The sequence below is a fragment of the Abramis brama genome (genome assembly GCF_963993115.1).
Source record: "Abramis brama genome assembly, chromosome: 13".
NCBI lineage: Eukaryota > Metazoa > Chordata > Actinopteri > Cypriniformes > Leuciscidae > Abramis > Abramis brama.
Window position 1 is genome coordinate 33,347,769 of NC_139975.1, and position 17,043 is coordinate 33,364,811.

General features: G+C 38.3%; 1 protein-coding gene across 1 annotated transcript; it reads right to left on the bottom strand.

The window, feature by feature from the left end:
* Positions 1–1,715: 1,715 nt before the first annotated feature.
* LOC311094819 (E3 ubiquitin-protein ligase TRIM35-like) lies at positions 1,716–16,331 on the bottom strand. The gene is made up of 6 exons (XM_084132992.1): positions 15,781–16,331; positions 15,359–15,454; positions 15,019–15,249; positions 14,885–14,901; positions 14,685–14,803; positions 1,716–2,323 (listed from the first exon to the last, which is right to left on the bottom strand). The coding sequence occupies exons 1-6, from the start codon at positions 16,174–16,176 to the stop codon at positions 1,779–1,781; spliced, it is 1,404 nt and encodes a 467-aa protein (XP_083989118.1). The 5' UTR covers positions 16,177–16,331; the 3' UTR covers positions 1,716–1,778.
* Positions 16,332–17,043: the final 712 nt, after the last annotated feature.

Here is a 17,043-nt window from a genome sequence, read left to right on the forward strand (position 1 = left end):
ATGCTGCACCGGATTTTTGCGTGTTGAGGTCAGATGTACTCCGGTACGAACTAAGAGCGCGGGTCTTTTGCCCCCTGGTTGCGTGGGCTTAGCTGGGGCTACACAGATTTTTGACGGGGCTTTAGCGCCCCCTAGCCCCGGTGTAGCGCCGTGCTTGATGCTCTTTAAATATTTTGTTACATTATTAAAAGTTTCGGTGCATAGGACAGACCTATCCGCGATCGCTCTCCATGGTTCTGACCAAAGAAGAGAGCTTTGGAATCTCCATTACGCATCATACCTGGGCTGCATTTTCCATTACGCATCATACCTGTGCAGCACAAAGAATGAGGAGATTAAAAAAAGAATGGCTTTTTGATTGTTTGGATTTATTTACAACACAACATAATCCAAAGATACACAACAAATGACAAAAAGCACACTATTGAAAACAATGATCCAAAGACACCTTTGTGCCATTCCTAAAAACATTGTACATACCTTTAATTTCCAAGGTGTTTGATTTTTCACTTTACCATGTTCATGTACAGAGACTCGAATGACAGAATGTTGAAGTCAGCAGGACTCAGTGGCATCTGGTCCCTGAAAGAAAAAAAACAAAAAACAAAAACTGTGAACATACTGATATCAAGAGAAACTAGGGCTGCACGATTTTGGGAATAGATTTTAGATTTTTCTGGTTCAAATTTATTTTTAAAATTCAAAGAATACACACACACACACAAATGTTTCCAACAATAATGAACACCAGGTTTTTTGTGCCTTGTAGGCATAGGCTACGTGCAGTGCTGCATAAAATAATAATAACAATAAATTAAGTCTTCCAAAAGATTTCAGTAACAACTACGCTAGAGAAAAATATATTGATTACAATATAAAAACATGAAGCCTATTGTTTGGTGCGTTTTGCTTTTCAAACGCACGGCGCGCTCCAAAATATGATACATTCAAACGCAGAGCTCGCTCCAAAATATGATACATTTAAAAGCAGAGCTCGCTCCAAAATATGATACATTATGGTTACCATATTATACATATCTACGTTTGAGCAGATATCCACAAACACAGTAACGATTCAACTGCAATGTGAAGTTTATGCAACAATAACATAACTAATAATTAAGAATTTCTTACCTTACATCTGTCTTGTCTTCAAATCTCATTCTTCTTCTTCTGAGGTAAATCCAATGTAAGCTCACGGCGTGTCTTCCAAACTCGACGAAAAGCAGAGACTTTGGTGAAGTTTGGTGCTTTGTTTTTGAGGTAACGAGCGCGTTCGTGTGAGGCATGGACGATTTGCATGTCAATCTCTTTTTGCGCGTGTGGGCGTGGTCAAATTAAAAATAATGAGCAAGCGCGTGAGAAGCTGGACATCTTGTTGGTTTTATACAAATTACTTAAGCAGAGAATATTGGTTTTCAGTTTGAATCTGATCATTTAAAAGTACACACTTAAATGTTTATAAAGGTATATGGCTCATAAATGTGTGACAAGTATTCGCTGAGTTTTGTTTCAGTTTATAGACATGCTCAAGAAAAAAAAGTTCACCACGACGGAGAGGCAGAAAGCACACCCTGTTTATTTTCTTTATTTTACAAAAGCACAATGTTTTGATTTGATTGTAAGTGGACACATACAAAAGTAGAAATATCACAGATTCTTTTATCATATTTCTTTTTTCTGTATGACCATAAATGACGGAGTAATTCAAGTTTATTGTGCTACAATGTGAAGAAAATCCAGCAAAACGCGTGGGCGCGTTTGTCGACCCCAGAGGGTTAACTGTGATTTTCTGCTGTAATAAACAGTTTAACTGGTAAGATCCTCAGAGGAGAAGTTGTGCAGCGATTACCTAATAATGGAAAGACAGTCTCTGTGAAGGATGTCCTGAATTTACACAGACAGTCTTTAGTTACAGGATCAGAGAATGTCACCTTTCCTCTATCATAGTCCAGCTGAACTCTCACACGCTGAAGCTTCTGTTTAACAGTGAAGTAAGTGCCGGGTTGCTCTGGGGATTTTGAGCCGTATTTGCTGTTCTTGTACTGCACACGCCAGACATTAGACTTAAAGAAATCCTTTCCCTTCCTTTGGTTTGATGCTGTGGTTATTCCAAGAACCCAGTCTGTATTGTCCCCAACCTCCACATCCCAGCAGTGTGTTCCTGAGTTAAAGCCCTCAGATCCCAGGACACAGGGATAACTGTCAAACCTCTCAGGATTATCAGGAAGTGTTTTATCTCCATCACTGAACGACACACTGGTCAGATCAGCAGAGAGTGTGAGACGAGGAGCTGCTGTGTTTGGATCCAGAGTCAACGGAGCTGCAAAGAGAATAACATCAGATTACAGGATGAAATATTAAATATTAGAAATGTAAATGTAAAACACATAAATCATGCTATCATAACAGTGGTCTCTCAGCAGAGGTGGGAAGAGTAATACAATATTCTACTCAAGTAAAAGTACTACTACTACAATGAAATTTGATTTAAGTAGGGGAGAGCCAGGACGATTGAAACGCGGGACGGATGAAACATTGAGATTTCCTTGAAAACCACTCACGTCATGTACGTCAAATTTCGTCAGCAAGTACAGCACACAATGCCTACCATACCCGCGGAAACATTTCTTCTTTACGTCATGCCGGTTTGGAGTTAAAGCCGAAAAGCTGTTTTTGAGTGTGTTTAGTGAATTCTTTCAAACTTTTTTTTGACTGACAAGTTGTATTTATTGTTTCATGTGCCATTGTAATGATAATACAGGTGTATTAGTACTGCAACACACCCTTAAGTGTGCAATTTAGTTTTTTAGTTTAAGGGCAATGGGCAAATCTAGTTTAACTGGCAGGAGGCGACAAGTGTCCTGCCAGTTAAACCTGGTCATAGGAAAACCGCTGTTAATGTGGTCACACTATGCGTTTAAGCATTGAATAAAAAAGTGTTTTGCAATAAATAATAAAAACATTTGTAATGCATAAGATGTGTTTTCGATGTTGAATAGTTATTTAACCATATGAACCTACAGAAGTAGGTCTTTAGCCTATACTGTTCATAGATTCATATACTGTTCCTCAACTTGTGTTTCTTTTAATGCAAATTCATTTTCAATTACGCAACACGTTATCTCTTTAATAATCATCAATTGTCCAATCTTCAATCTTCAATAAATTTCATTTCAAGGGTTGACCTAGTTTTCTTCATAATAACAGGCTATTCAACTAGCAAACACTCAATATGACTGAAAGAAATAAAATAAAATAAAATTGTAAACGGATTCGTCTGTCTTCATCAAAATAGCCTATTAGAAAGATTACGCAAAATGTGCATAGGCTGATATTGTTTATTGGGCGACAGAACAAAAATGGTTAATATGAACCTTTAAATTAAAATAAATTACAAAATATGTTTGTAACAATATGTACATAAGTTACTTGTCAGGTATTGTTCATAAAAACAAGCATTAGATGAATAGTTGCCGTTTAAACTGTTATGTTTCATCCGTCCCACCCCTGTGGCACAACTACCGTTCAAAGTCAATTTGTACTTAAATCATTCTATATTTGTACCGAATAACACGATACTAAGAGAACACATGTGAGTTGTTGATCACACACACACACACACAAAAAATCTATCTGTAACCTTATCTTAGAAAACAACGTTTATCTGAAAAGTGTTTCAACTGTCACGGCTCTCCCCTACAAGTAAAATTACAGGCCTAAAAATCTACTCAAGTAAAAGTAAAAAGTAGCTCATTTAAAATGTACTCAGAGTAAAAGTTACTGAGTTACTTTTTCACAGCGGGGGTGTGGTGGGAACTCTCCTGTGTAGGGTCGTAACGGGATGAGATTTTCACAGTATGACAACGTCTCAGAAAATATCACGGTTTCCGGTATTGATCAATTATTAAATATATAAACAGTACTATTACATTATGTTTATTATTATTATCATCAGTTAAAATGACAGTTAAATTAATGAAAACAGGTTTTTTGGTTGAACAAATGCTTTTATTATAACAAATTTGAAAACATTTGTTTGTTTTGTTAATTAAAATTTCAATAAAACGTCTAATCAACTAAATTTGATAATCGATAATGAATAAGATTAACAACTTATTTTTAACATTAATAATTTATTAATTTAACATAAATTATTATGTTTGAGAATAATAGAGTCCTATGAAATGTATTTTATTCAGATTTGATATGATTTAATAAAAATATATTATCAAAAACAGTGGTAATCAAATGAAAATTTAAACTTTTATCCTTTAATTTTTTTTGAGAAGTGCTGCAAAACAGGACAAAAAATATATTCTTTAAATAATGTTGAAATAAATTGTATTATTATTGTTGTTGTTATTATTATTTTGAGAAGTGCGTTCTATTGTAGGCTTACAATAGTAATATATTTCTGTCATAATTTCTCCTAGTTAAACTTTTATTTTGACGGGTTGTAGTGAAGACCTGTTTCAGAGAGTATTTGACTGGTTTTTCTCAAATAAAATGATGAAAATGCTCATTAGGCGTTCTCTCAGAGCAGCTCTGGAAATGTTCACGTATTAATGTCCTCATATTGTTTATGAGATGGTGAAAACACCATGAGCGCGTCGAGTACTTGAGTAGTAGACGAAGCGGCACATCTCATTCACACAGAGACATGCAGAACAAGCAGATTATGTATTCGCTATAACAACCGCCTCGCTCTACATTATCCCGCTTATTACATGGCTACCTACCAAATAAATAAATAATTTGACACAAAATATTGATTTAAAAAGGAGTTTATTGATTTAAAAACGATTGTATTGCTTCCGCTAAAGAAAATAGTCCGTTCCGTCTCTACGGTTAGAATCCTGCGTCCGTAGCAACGCTCTGTTTTTCATGGCAACGGAGTGTTATACTTAGCAGCGGTCTGTTATCAAGAAATAACACACTGCATTCTACATTAGAATTCAACCAAGCCATGTAATAAATATTTACATAGCAGTCTTATTGCGCTTTAATATTCATCACAGACCATGTCGCGATTGGATTTATTGCACAGCTCTACTTTCGATTTATTCATCCATCAGTTTGCGTGTTTTACGTGACATCTGCGTTATGTAAATGCCATTTTCATGACTGGATTCTGGAATTCCCTCTGAATCACGGAAATCATTCGGCCTTAAGTTATAAACGGGACATGGGTCTTTTTTTTTTTTACTACATATAATAATTTTCTAAATAGCCCACATCATTAGCCCACCACATTGGATTTAACCTGTTAGCCAGCAACCCCACTTTTGAAAAATCCCAGCATACCCAAACTAAAACAGATACAGTTCATGAACCCTTTGCACTAAAAGCAAGTATGATCTCATTTGAAAGCTGACACTTGGCAATTTATGGTAAATTTAGAATTAATTATTGTCATAATGAATTTATTTTTTAATATAAATAGCTTTAAAGTTTTGTAAAGTTATTAGAAATATTTTTTTTTTTTAAATATCTTCATGAAAATAAAATTGAAGTTGGCATTGTATCAATCTAGAAATGCACTGCAGCTAAAGCCACATGTCTGACCATGTTATATTTAAAATCTGAAGAGGATAAGTCTAAAACTCTGTATTTAGTTAAATGTTTTTCATTATAATTACTAACGACTGACTATTCACACTGTTTCGATTCCTAATTACTTTTATCAAAGTTATCACTTCACATATGAAACTGTATCAAATTCCCTTCTTGAAAAAAATAAACATTTCAGTAAGCATTCCTATTTACATTTTTTCATAAAAATAACAGCTAGGTGGCAGGTGCATTTTAGTGCTCGCTAGCATGTTAGCTTAGCACACCATCAATACACAACAATTTATGAGATTAACCTGTTAACCGTTGCCAGAGCGCGGACGCACTGAAGCGGTTTTATTTATATATAGTTCAAAGTTACTATCAGATTTAATGTTATACCTTGACAAACTATACATCATTAAAAAGATATAAGACTCAAGTTTCAGAATTTGACCACTATTGTATTCTGAGAAACTTATAGCGACAGTTATTTCTTAATTTGTGTCAGGAGTTATGAAATGAAAAAATTAGTCGATACCTTTGATATGAATTATGCGCGTCAGCCGCTTTCATTCATAAAAAAACTCCCGTGCCGTCGTCATGACAGCGATACACAAAACAACGTGCCTCAGGGCTTTAGCTCAAAAATGTGCAGATTTGGAGAAATATTGATATATTCTCATAGGTTTACATCAGATTTCTATAGACAGGAATAATATTTATTGAATTTATACCCAAATGCGTCGATGTAATCACTATGAGCGTTTGCATAACTCTGATACTGTGTTTTCAATTCATACCAATAGCCTGAGGGCGCCCTCGCCGCCCTGTGCACAGTATTAGTCCATATATAGAACATGAAGAAGAGCCATGATCATGTGACATTCCAGGAAGCCTCGAACACACACAAAGCTAACGAGATCGCGCTGTAACTATGGCTGTAACATGCAGTTTTGAAGACAATAAACATGTTTGCTATGATATTTGAGTTACCTGTGTTTTTCAATCCATGCCAGGTATTTCCATAATAATAGATTATATTTATAATGTAATGCTAATCTATATAGAATCGTTGTGCAGAACACTATCCAATAGTATATTTTCTGTCTGATTTTTTATCTGAAGCCAAATTAGATCACAAAAAAATTATTTAAAATACTCGATTTGCTTTATAAAGTAAGTTTATAAGCACAAACATGGTTTTAATCTCATAAATTGTCGTGTATTGATGGTGTGCTAAGCTAACATGCTAGCTAGCCCTAGGTGCACCTGCCACCTAGAAGTTATATTTTTATTATTTTTTTGAATGCTTACTGAAATGTTTCTTTATTCAAGAAATGCATTTGATACAGTTTAAAATGTAAGGGTGAACTTTAAGAAAATAAATTAGTGACTGAAACCATATGAATAGCCTGTGAATAGCCAGTCGTTAGTAACTATAATGCAGACAAAAGAAATGCATATTTAGAGCCATAACCGGGCTGGAGAGGTGTGAATGTGTGCAGGGGGAGATTGAGACTGAATGGGGCTCGTTTGCACCACAAAACAATAAAGACAATATACTGGATAGATGGTTAGAAGATGACAATAAACATCAGTAGCATTTTAGCGTCAAATCAAAATAAAGTCACATGACATGGTCTTGAAAAACATTTCACTAAATACAGAGTTTTGGACTTATTATCTTAAGATTTTAAACATAAAATGTTTAGACATGTGGCATTAGCTGTAGTGCATTTCTAGATTGCTCCAGTGCCAACTTCAATTTTTTTTTCATGAGGATGTTTCATAAAAAATAATTTCTAATAACTTTACAAAACTTTGAAGCTATTTAAAACAATTTTTGTCATTATGACAATAATTAATTCTACATTTACAATAAACTGCCAGGTGTCAGCTTTCAAATGAGATCATACTTGTGCTTTTAGTACAAAGGGTTCATGAACTGTATCTGTTTCAGTTTGGGTATGTCATTTCTTGGGATTTTTCAAAAGTGGGGTTGCAGCTTAACAGGTTAAAACATCCTGGTTGTGTATGCAACCCACCGTTCCCTGAAGTAGGGAATGGAGGACGTAGTCGACGTCGACTGAAATGGGATCACGCTAGGGAGCCAATTGTCTTCGAGCGTGCAAGCACGAGCAAATGAAATTTTGCGTGCATGACTTGCATCACACACTCCACCCCACGGAGCGGGTATAAATACGGAAGTGGATGCACGCTCTAGTTGCTTTACGCTGAGGAGCCGTAAGAACTCGGTCAGCGGTGGTCCAGCTATAGTGGCAAAGGGACTACATCCTCTGTTCCCTCCTTCAGGGAACGGTGGGTTGCATACACAACCAGGACGTTCCCTTTCAGTCGAGAACATCAGACGTAGTCAACGTCAACTGAAATGGGATCTTAGGACCTTGGAATCCGCCACTAAAGCTGCCACCTTCCAGTGCCTGGTTAAAAGCCTCAATTCCCCCACAATACTGAGGCGGTGAAGGCGAGGCTTAAGCCAGGGAAGTCAACTGCTGTTCCTACAGAACCACTGGGAAAGCGTACCTTTGACAAGGAAGAAGAAGTACGCTGCGGACCTACATCCTGGCCCGAAGGGGAGGTATTATGTGGGATATACACATATGGACTGGTGATCAGGCAGTACAACATATGGAAAGGTCACTGGGATGACTCCAGTCTAACATGGGGGAGAACAAGCAACAGTGACGGCAGAGCGAGCTCTGTCAAGGGAAGACACAGGCTCACCGCAGGGAGCCGTACCGTGGAAAAATACGCATATGGGATCACCGTAGGGATCATAACATGGGCCCAGCCTAACACAGGTTCCACTAGTGCATACGAGTGGTCGGCCTGGCTTTGGGCGCTCCGCCACGTCCGATGCCGCAGGGTATGGAGGAACTCAACAGGGTTCGACTAAGGAGAACTCTACTGGAGCAATATATGCGCACGTATCCAGTCCATAGGAGGGGAATGGCGCAGCAAGCCAACACTTCGAACTGTGCTTACGGTGAAACTGGCTTCATGTGAAGGGAATCCACGTGAAGCAACAGATCGGGACACATACTAGATGTGTATAGGTGTCGCCCAGCCCCCAACTCTATTTAACATCTGTTCAGCGAGGCACTGTATGCCAAGGCCTAGGAGGGAGCAGTACTCACTTAGGAGGAGCTCACCGCCCAGGTGGCACTTGCATCTTGGGATTACTCACCAAGATGAAGGCAACCACTCTGAAGTGGGCCAACCTCAGCTTGGAAACAGCCTTCCCTTCTGCTGGTTTCCACAACAGATAGAGCTGGTCTAAGGTCTAGGCTTTGCATTCTGATCACGTATAACCGCACTGAGGAGGACGGACAGAGAAAAGCCAGGACTGGGTCTGCCTCCTCTGGGGCAGCGCTTGCAGGCTCACCACCTGGTCCTGTAGGAGAGGTAGGAACCATGGGCACATATTCAGACCAGGGTCTCAACTTGTGAGAGATGGCCGGCCGAAATTCCAGGCACAACTCGTCGACCAAAGGTAGCAAGTCCCTACCCTCTAGTGGAGACCATGCGAGCAGGATAGCTGTTTCTTAAAAAACAGAATCTTTTAACTCACTGCCTACAATGGCTCAGGGTGGTCTCTGTAGTGCAGTAGCACCAGAGAAAGGCCAAGAGGGTAAGGAGGGGATGCAAGGTTTTTATATATCTCCTTGCTCGCCTCAGGGGCCTGGCGATCAAGTCCCACTCCGTCTGAAACTACCTTTATGATGTGCTTCAATCGTAGAAGCCACAACATTTTTGAGGTGGAGGACAGCCCTCACTCCAGAGTTCTAAAAGACGGAGCACGTTAAGTGATCGAACACCTTCGGGATCTCATCACGGAGACTCAACTCAACGAACCGGTTTGACTTCTATTAGAGGAGCAACTTCTATCTAGAGGTGCTCACAGAAGTGACGGCCTTTACTGCAAATTTCAATTCTTGCGGTAGACCAGAACCAGTGCCATCATGCCCCATCCCTGAGAATATGCTCAGAGGAAGGTGTCAGGAAGGCTGTTGAGAGGAGGAGATTGGTTGCCATAAGGGGCAATTAAAAGACCTGCTCCATTGCACAAGACTCCATTGCAAAACTTGTTCTCTTCCTGATTTAAGCACCATAGTGCAAGAAGGCTCACTAGGGAACACAATTCTGCGGAGCCCAGGGCCAGCTGTAGCCAGAGTTTTTGTCGAGGGTTATCCGATCAAACAAGAAAAGAAACAACTGACATAGGACGAGTTCGGAGGGGCAACAGACGTGGCTGTGCGGCCCTGAAGTGGTCTGAATAGCTGGCCAGCTGGGGATGGAGTCTCCACTGTATCTGTACCAGAGGCTGCCGTGAGGCTTGTGAGTGGCAGGAGGTGGCGGGCGAGTTGCAACATGCAAGGGGAGCACGGCTCAACAGTCGCAATGTTGTCAGAACAGTACAAGCTCGCTGAGCAGCGGTGTTTCGAAGCAAGGGACTGTACGCAACTCGAGGCAATGAATGCCAATGCAGTCAGAGGGCACCCAGCGCTCTGTTACTGCATGCCCTTTATACGTGGCCCCTCAGCCATCATTTGGAGGACTCTTGTCCCAGGAGCGACTAGCCCGGGGAAACAAAGGTCTGCTTATAGGCTGAGGGTTTGGCGACAGGCCAGTGGAGTGTGTCACTCTGCCACGGCCACCTTAGGGACTCGGTCATGGAGCTAGTACTGAAGCGGTCCCATATGGAGGAAGCCGTGTGGCTGCATCTGCCATATGCCCCAGGAGCTTCTGAAAGTTTCAGTGGGATCCTTTCTCACTTCTACATAGCACTGAGCTGGCACACCTCACTTGAGAGATGCGCTAGACCAGTGGTTCTCAACCTTTTTTGGGCCAGTGCCCCCTATCCAATATCCAGGTCCCTGAACGCCCCCCAGCCCCAAACTAACGAGCGAGCAGGAACGAGTGAGAGTTAACAGATGAATTGCAAAATTATCATTTATTAATACAATTGAACTAATCTCCACAGTGATTAATCCCCAAAAACAAGCTAAAAACTGCATTGGGATGGCAATACAAGTGTTTCTCACAGGATTTTTGTTAAATCAGTGGTGAGTGGACCTCTGGCCTTCTAGGAGGGTTCGGGGGCATGTTGTCGTCCCCCCCACAAAATTTTGTGCATTTTAATGTTAAATTCATCAATCTGGTGCACTTTGAGAGTTCAAAATTAAAAGCTCCAACCCATATTCAGTGTGCAAATTAAACAAAGAAAAATTCAAACCTCTTTTAGTTGTGTCTGTCTACATCACACTACTACATACTAATAGTTATAATATTAATTCCATAACAGTAATAGCCATATATTGTAAAACAAATGCACTGAAAAATAAAGGACAGTCATTAAAGCGGTAATGTTTGCACTTAGGTTTTATTACGCATTTAGGAGAGTATTGCAAGAAGCTGCTTACATTAACCTTACTTTCGAAAAATAAATAAATACAATCCAGATTTTTCATGAAAAATTTATGTTAGAATTGTAGGCCTAAAATACCTTGGTATCAGCTTGTTTTCATCAATGATATGGTATTAATTAATAATATTAATTTGGTTTGTCATGATTAATTTGTGTTCAGAATCAGTAAAAAAAAAAAATCTTCTAACAAGAATAAACAATTAAATTATTATTGTAGGATTAATTATTTATATATCTTGAAACTACCCAAGCAGCGTTTCGTGCTCAGATGTGACGGCAGAATGAATACATTACCAAAATGTGATATAAAAAAATGTGCAGAATATATTTAAATTATCCATCTCTTTACTGTCTTGCGAGTTTAACAATAATGCCTGACCAGTAAATATAAACATTTTGGCATTAGGGATTGGAATTAGTTAATGCCTAAAAATATAAAACCTTATAAATAGAATTTAGTTTAATTAATTTTAAAATTCGTCGCCGGAGTGAATGGGAACATGATTTATTTAAAATATTTGAAAAAAATATAAGTGTTTCTTAAGTCAATACTTTTTAATGGCTTGTCAACTTTCCATTCCTCCGCTGCGTGATTCTAGTCAGCTGGATTGCTTGAGCACTGGTCTACTGGAAAAATAATAGAGTCGTTGCAAATGTAACAATACATAGCTTAAGCTACATGTCGCAATAAACTGAAAGATTTTAGAATGTTAGGCATTCTAAACTTTTGAATAAGAAATAATATCAAGTCGTCAAAATACAACTCGTCAGAGCTCCGCGAATCACAACAAGCGTATCGGTGAGAACACTCATTTAAACAGCATACACACACCTGAACTTGACTGCACATCATATTTTTGACATTTTTTATACTGCTTTCAATCGTAAAGCAATAGAAATTAACACAAAAAACCTGCCTAGTGCCTACCTACAACACTGACGGTATTCTGTGCGTATTCTTTTACGTGCACCATAGAGTGCATGACCACAATATATATGGTCCTCCTTCCGCACATTTGTAAACACGTCAAGCGTGACCTTTTCAACGTAATTGCGTATTACGTGACGTCACGAACAGAGACGTCACAGAACAGAGCAAGGCGAACATTTGTGCTTATAAAACTTAAACTTTTTTATTTATTTTTGAAATGACCGATCGTTTCGCTAGATAAGACCCTTATTCATCTTCTGGTATTGTTTAAAGCCCTTTGAAGCTGCACTGAAACTGTCATTTGGACCTTGAACCATTTGGGTCCCATTGGACTCCATAATATGGGGGGAAATCCTGGAATGTTTTCATCAAAAACCTTAATTTCTTTTCGACTGAAGAAAGAAAGACATGGACATCTTGGATGACATGGGGGTGAGTAAATTATCAGCAAAAGTTTTTTTAAAAGTGAACTTCTCCTTTAAACAACTGCCTCATTTCTGAACGATTCAGCTGTTTGAACGAATCATTTGAATAAATGACTCAATAACTCACTCATTAAGACGGTCACCTGCCGCCCCAAACTGGTGGTTTAGTTTCGTGTTTAAAAGTAGGTTATCATTCATTCCAATATGTCATATTTTTTGCATATTCAAAAAATATTTTAAACAATCTCATACTTTTTTTTAATGCAGTTGTAATTTTTCAGTGTAAATTAATTAATTAATCTGATTGGTAACAGCCAGTCTTATTATTCTAATTTAATTTATTGATCAAATTTAAGAATTAAAAATGAAAGGTGAAGCATATATTTAAAACGATTAGGGAAAAATGCTCTTCATAAAGGTTAAAATATCATAAATATGTAGATTTAAATATGTAAAAGCTGACCGAACACTGATGGGAATATTGCGCTTTTCTGGGTACTCAAAGGGCTTTACGTGGAAGGGGGAATCTCCTCAACCACCACCAATGTGCAGCATCACCTGTATGATGCGACGGCAGCCATAGTGCGCCAGAACGCCCACCACACACCAGCTTATTGGCGCAGATGAGACAGTGATGAAGCCAATCAGTATATGGGGATGATTAGGAGGCCATGATGGATAGAGGCCAAGGGGCAAATTTGGTCAGGACACCGGGGTTACACCCCTAGTCTTTTTCGAAGGACATCCTGGGATTTTTAATGACCACAGAGAGTCAGGACCTCGGTTTAACGTCTCATCCGAAGGACAATGCTCTTTGACAGTATAGTGTCCCCATCACTATACTGGGGCATTAGGACCCACACAGACCACAGGGTGAGCGCCCCCTACTGTCCTCACTAACACCTATTCCAGCAGCAACCTGGTTTTCTCAGGAGTCTCCCATCCAGGTACTAACCAGGCTCAACCCTGCTTAGCTTCAGTGGGCAACCAGTCTTGGGCTACAGGGTGATATGGCTGCTGGCAAACACTGTCTTTCTGCTGCTGATGTGGCGGCCATTTCTGAGATAAGATGCTTGTCAGTGTTTGAGTGGACACATTACATCAGATATTCTATTTATAACAGAATTATGAGTTGCCATGAATTTGGTAAGTATATCTTTACTGAAACATGACTATTATACCAGATATGTGAGGTTGAGGTTTTCTGCACAAAATGGCCACTTCTCGTCTTGTAGTGTAGGAGAGTAGACCATACATGGCAGCAATGAAACAAGTACATTGTATATACTTATGGATTAAAATAAAAATTTGAAAAATAATAATTTTCCATCTTATTTTTTTATGTGATGGGGTTGAGTTGTTAAGCTTGACAGTGCCCTCCCTTAACTATAATAGGCCTCAAAAATATTAATAAAAAGTATGATACTTCTTACCATCTTATGCAACACTGTTAAAAAGACCTGAATGATGTCATTTCTGGTAAATTATGTCACATATGGGTGGAGTCTAAATTATTATAGGCGGAGAATAGTTGGCGTGACGGGGTTGAGTTCAGACTGAGGGACATCACTTTATAGTCTGTTTTTTTAATCAAATATATTGTTTTTTGTTTGTTTTTTTTTCACAAGAAAGTAACACAAATAAATACTTACAACATTTGCCAACAAAATTTGACGCGTGTACAATTTGTTAAATATTTTCCAAGTACAAATTCAGTGAAGTACCAGAGAAGGGACCTGACAAAATGCTGAGTTTACAATAGAAATAAGACATTATTTTATGATAAAAAATATTTAAATGCAATTTTTTTTTATTCATTCTGGAAAGCTTTTAATATTTAATTTTGGTGAACCACCACTTTAAAAGTCTGGGGGACTGAAATATTACCGAATCCCAGGAATGACCCACATCCCTTTATCTGCACAGAGCGATGCTGTTCTTTGTTTCCTCTTTTTTGCGTCCACATTTTTTGCAAATTGGATATCAAAACAATATCAATAGACAAAAAACGACTCAATTACGTAACGCAAGTAATTGTAATTCGTTACTTTCCACCTCTGTCTCTCAGTTACTGTCAGAATGGATTGAGGCTTCAGGTTTAATATCAGTATTGAATAAACACTATTGTATCCTAATACATAAACATAAACCATGAGGAATAGACTTTTCATTATGAGTTCAGTGTATGATCTGATGATTTTCTGAAATACAGTTCAGATTCAAATTCAAGTGATTATTAAATATATTTCTATCAAATGTTGATGTTGTGTGTGTTTATATCTGAGCTATCTTCTGCACTGGTGTCAAATCTGCTGAGACTCACTGTGTTGGACAGTTTCCAGCATCTTCTTCCAGACTCTGAACGGCAGGTTACCCAGATATCGCGACACATGAATCAAAGCTCCAGAACTCATCCGTGGATCCGGCTGTGAGATCTGGACTCTGAGGAACATTCAGGAGTCAGAACTGCAGTGAATTTGAGTTCCGATCCACTGAGAGAAGAGATACGAGCAGCTCACTTACCTTGAGGCCTTAAAGTTCTGGAAAATATAGAGTTTGAAAACATTTTAATATCTTATCAAACACTCTCATTGTCAATGAGTCTCTCTATACAAGTTGTTTTATACACAAAGAATGAAGCCAGATTGATTTGTCACCTTTAGAAACGAGACGTCATTGTCTTTCATCATCTCCTCCATGTCTCTGATTGTGTGTGAAAGAGCTGAGATGTGTGTGTTCATCTCCTCCAGCTTCTCCTTCATCCTCTGCTTCTTCTGCTCCTCTTCCTCTCTCAGTGCAGTGATTGTAGCTTCTTCTTCGTCTCTGAGAAACTGATGAAGCTTCTCAAACTCTTCTTTAATCTGACGCTCTGTGTGCTCAGCTTGAGACTGAAATCAAATTACATTCACTTCAGTCAGCGCTGTATGAACACACACTCAACTAATGTCAATAATAAACTCTGTGTGTGAATGAGTATTTAACTCTTTATATCCTCACCTTGATGTGTTCAATTGTTTTATCACACTTTTTCTTCATTTCTTCTCCATTTTTGAGCTTGTTTCGTAAGGACGTCAGTGCTGTATTAAATTCCTCCTACAGGTTAAGATGAAAATCTGTGAAACTTATGCAGCTCTAAGAGGTTTAAACATTGTATGTTTGGATGTTTTTATTGTTATATTATTTATATGTTGAAAAGGTCTCAGTATCAGTGTCAACATGACATTTCTATTTTTTGCTGTTACTTTTAAGAAGATTTGAACATCAGAGGGTCGAAGATTAGTGCAGGATTTTATATCAGTAGTAAGTCAGAGAGATTTAGTCTACGTAAAAATAAATACTGGTCTATTGTATACACATATAATACTGTTTCTATGTTCAACACTGTATTTAGAATATGAAATGTGAAACATTATTCTTACGTTGTAAGATGAAAGCACTTCACTGATGGGTCTGAATGTGTGATTGGTGTGTTTCTCTGAGTCTCTGCCCACTAAACACACAGGCTGTTTGTCCTCCAGACAGAAGGGTTTGAGTTTCTCACTGTGTAAACTGCAGATCTCCTCAGATCCTGATAAACGTTCCTCCTTTCCCTCCTTTATCAATGAATCACACAAGTTTTTTAACGCTAGATTAATTGGAGGATTACCTTTAGATGATCTTTTCCTGCAGACAGGACACTCATGAGTTTTCTTAGTTTTCCAGAACTGTTGTATACACTCTTTACAAAAACTGTGACTACAGGACAGAAGAACAGGAGTCTTGAAGATTTCATAGCAAACAGGACAAGAAAGCTCTTCCACAGATTTTGAATCCATTTCCTCGTCTTGTAAAAGATCCAATGATCTACAATTGACTTTCACTTTCTGAACTTTGGTTTAAAGAGTAAATAACTATTACAATCAAAATCGAATCTGGTTTCAATCAGAAATACACAAAAAATCCTAATATAATGTGTCCTCCTCTGTTCTTCACGACTCGTTTTGGCTTTCAGTAAAAATGAAAGGTAGAAATAATAAGACTAGTCAGTTCCTGGTAGGTTTTGTAAGAGGGTGGAGTTTCTGATGACCTTTGGGAGCTTCTGGGACTGGTTGCATAAACCGCTGAAACTAGTCTTATAAGTTAATCGTCAATTTTTTTCTTTAAGACTATTCATAACTTTTCTAAGTCAGTTACATAAAATGTACACTGGCCTAATATGATACAAAAACTAAATAAAATAAGGCTGATTAGCTGACCGTTTTCTGGATTACACTTTTTGCCTGTGTTTTCTGCCCTGTTGCTCATTTGGATTGTTCGCCCATGTGATTGACCTTTTGCCTGTAATTTAGATTATGATTCTGGATAGCCCCTGTAAATGGGAACAGTTCGTAATAGTCTATGTCCTAGGTAAGATTTGTATGCACTTCATTTAGCGGAGAATATCTCAACTATTATAGACTAATATGACCCCATTGAACAACGTGGGATGTGTGCCAAAATCTCTACCTGGGACGAAAGTCCTGAAAATGACCACAACCTGTGACACTATTATCACACTACAGGTGAATGGGACTTTTTCTTCCCTTTATAGATATCCTCATACATTTCTACCAGTTTAGTCTTCATATTAAGCGAAATACTTTTTGTATTACACTTTGTCTTAAAAATAAAATAAAATATGCAAATTAGGCAATATCTCATTA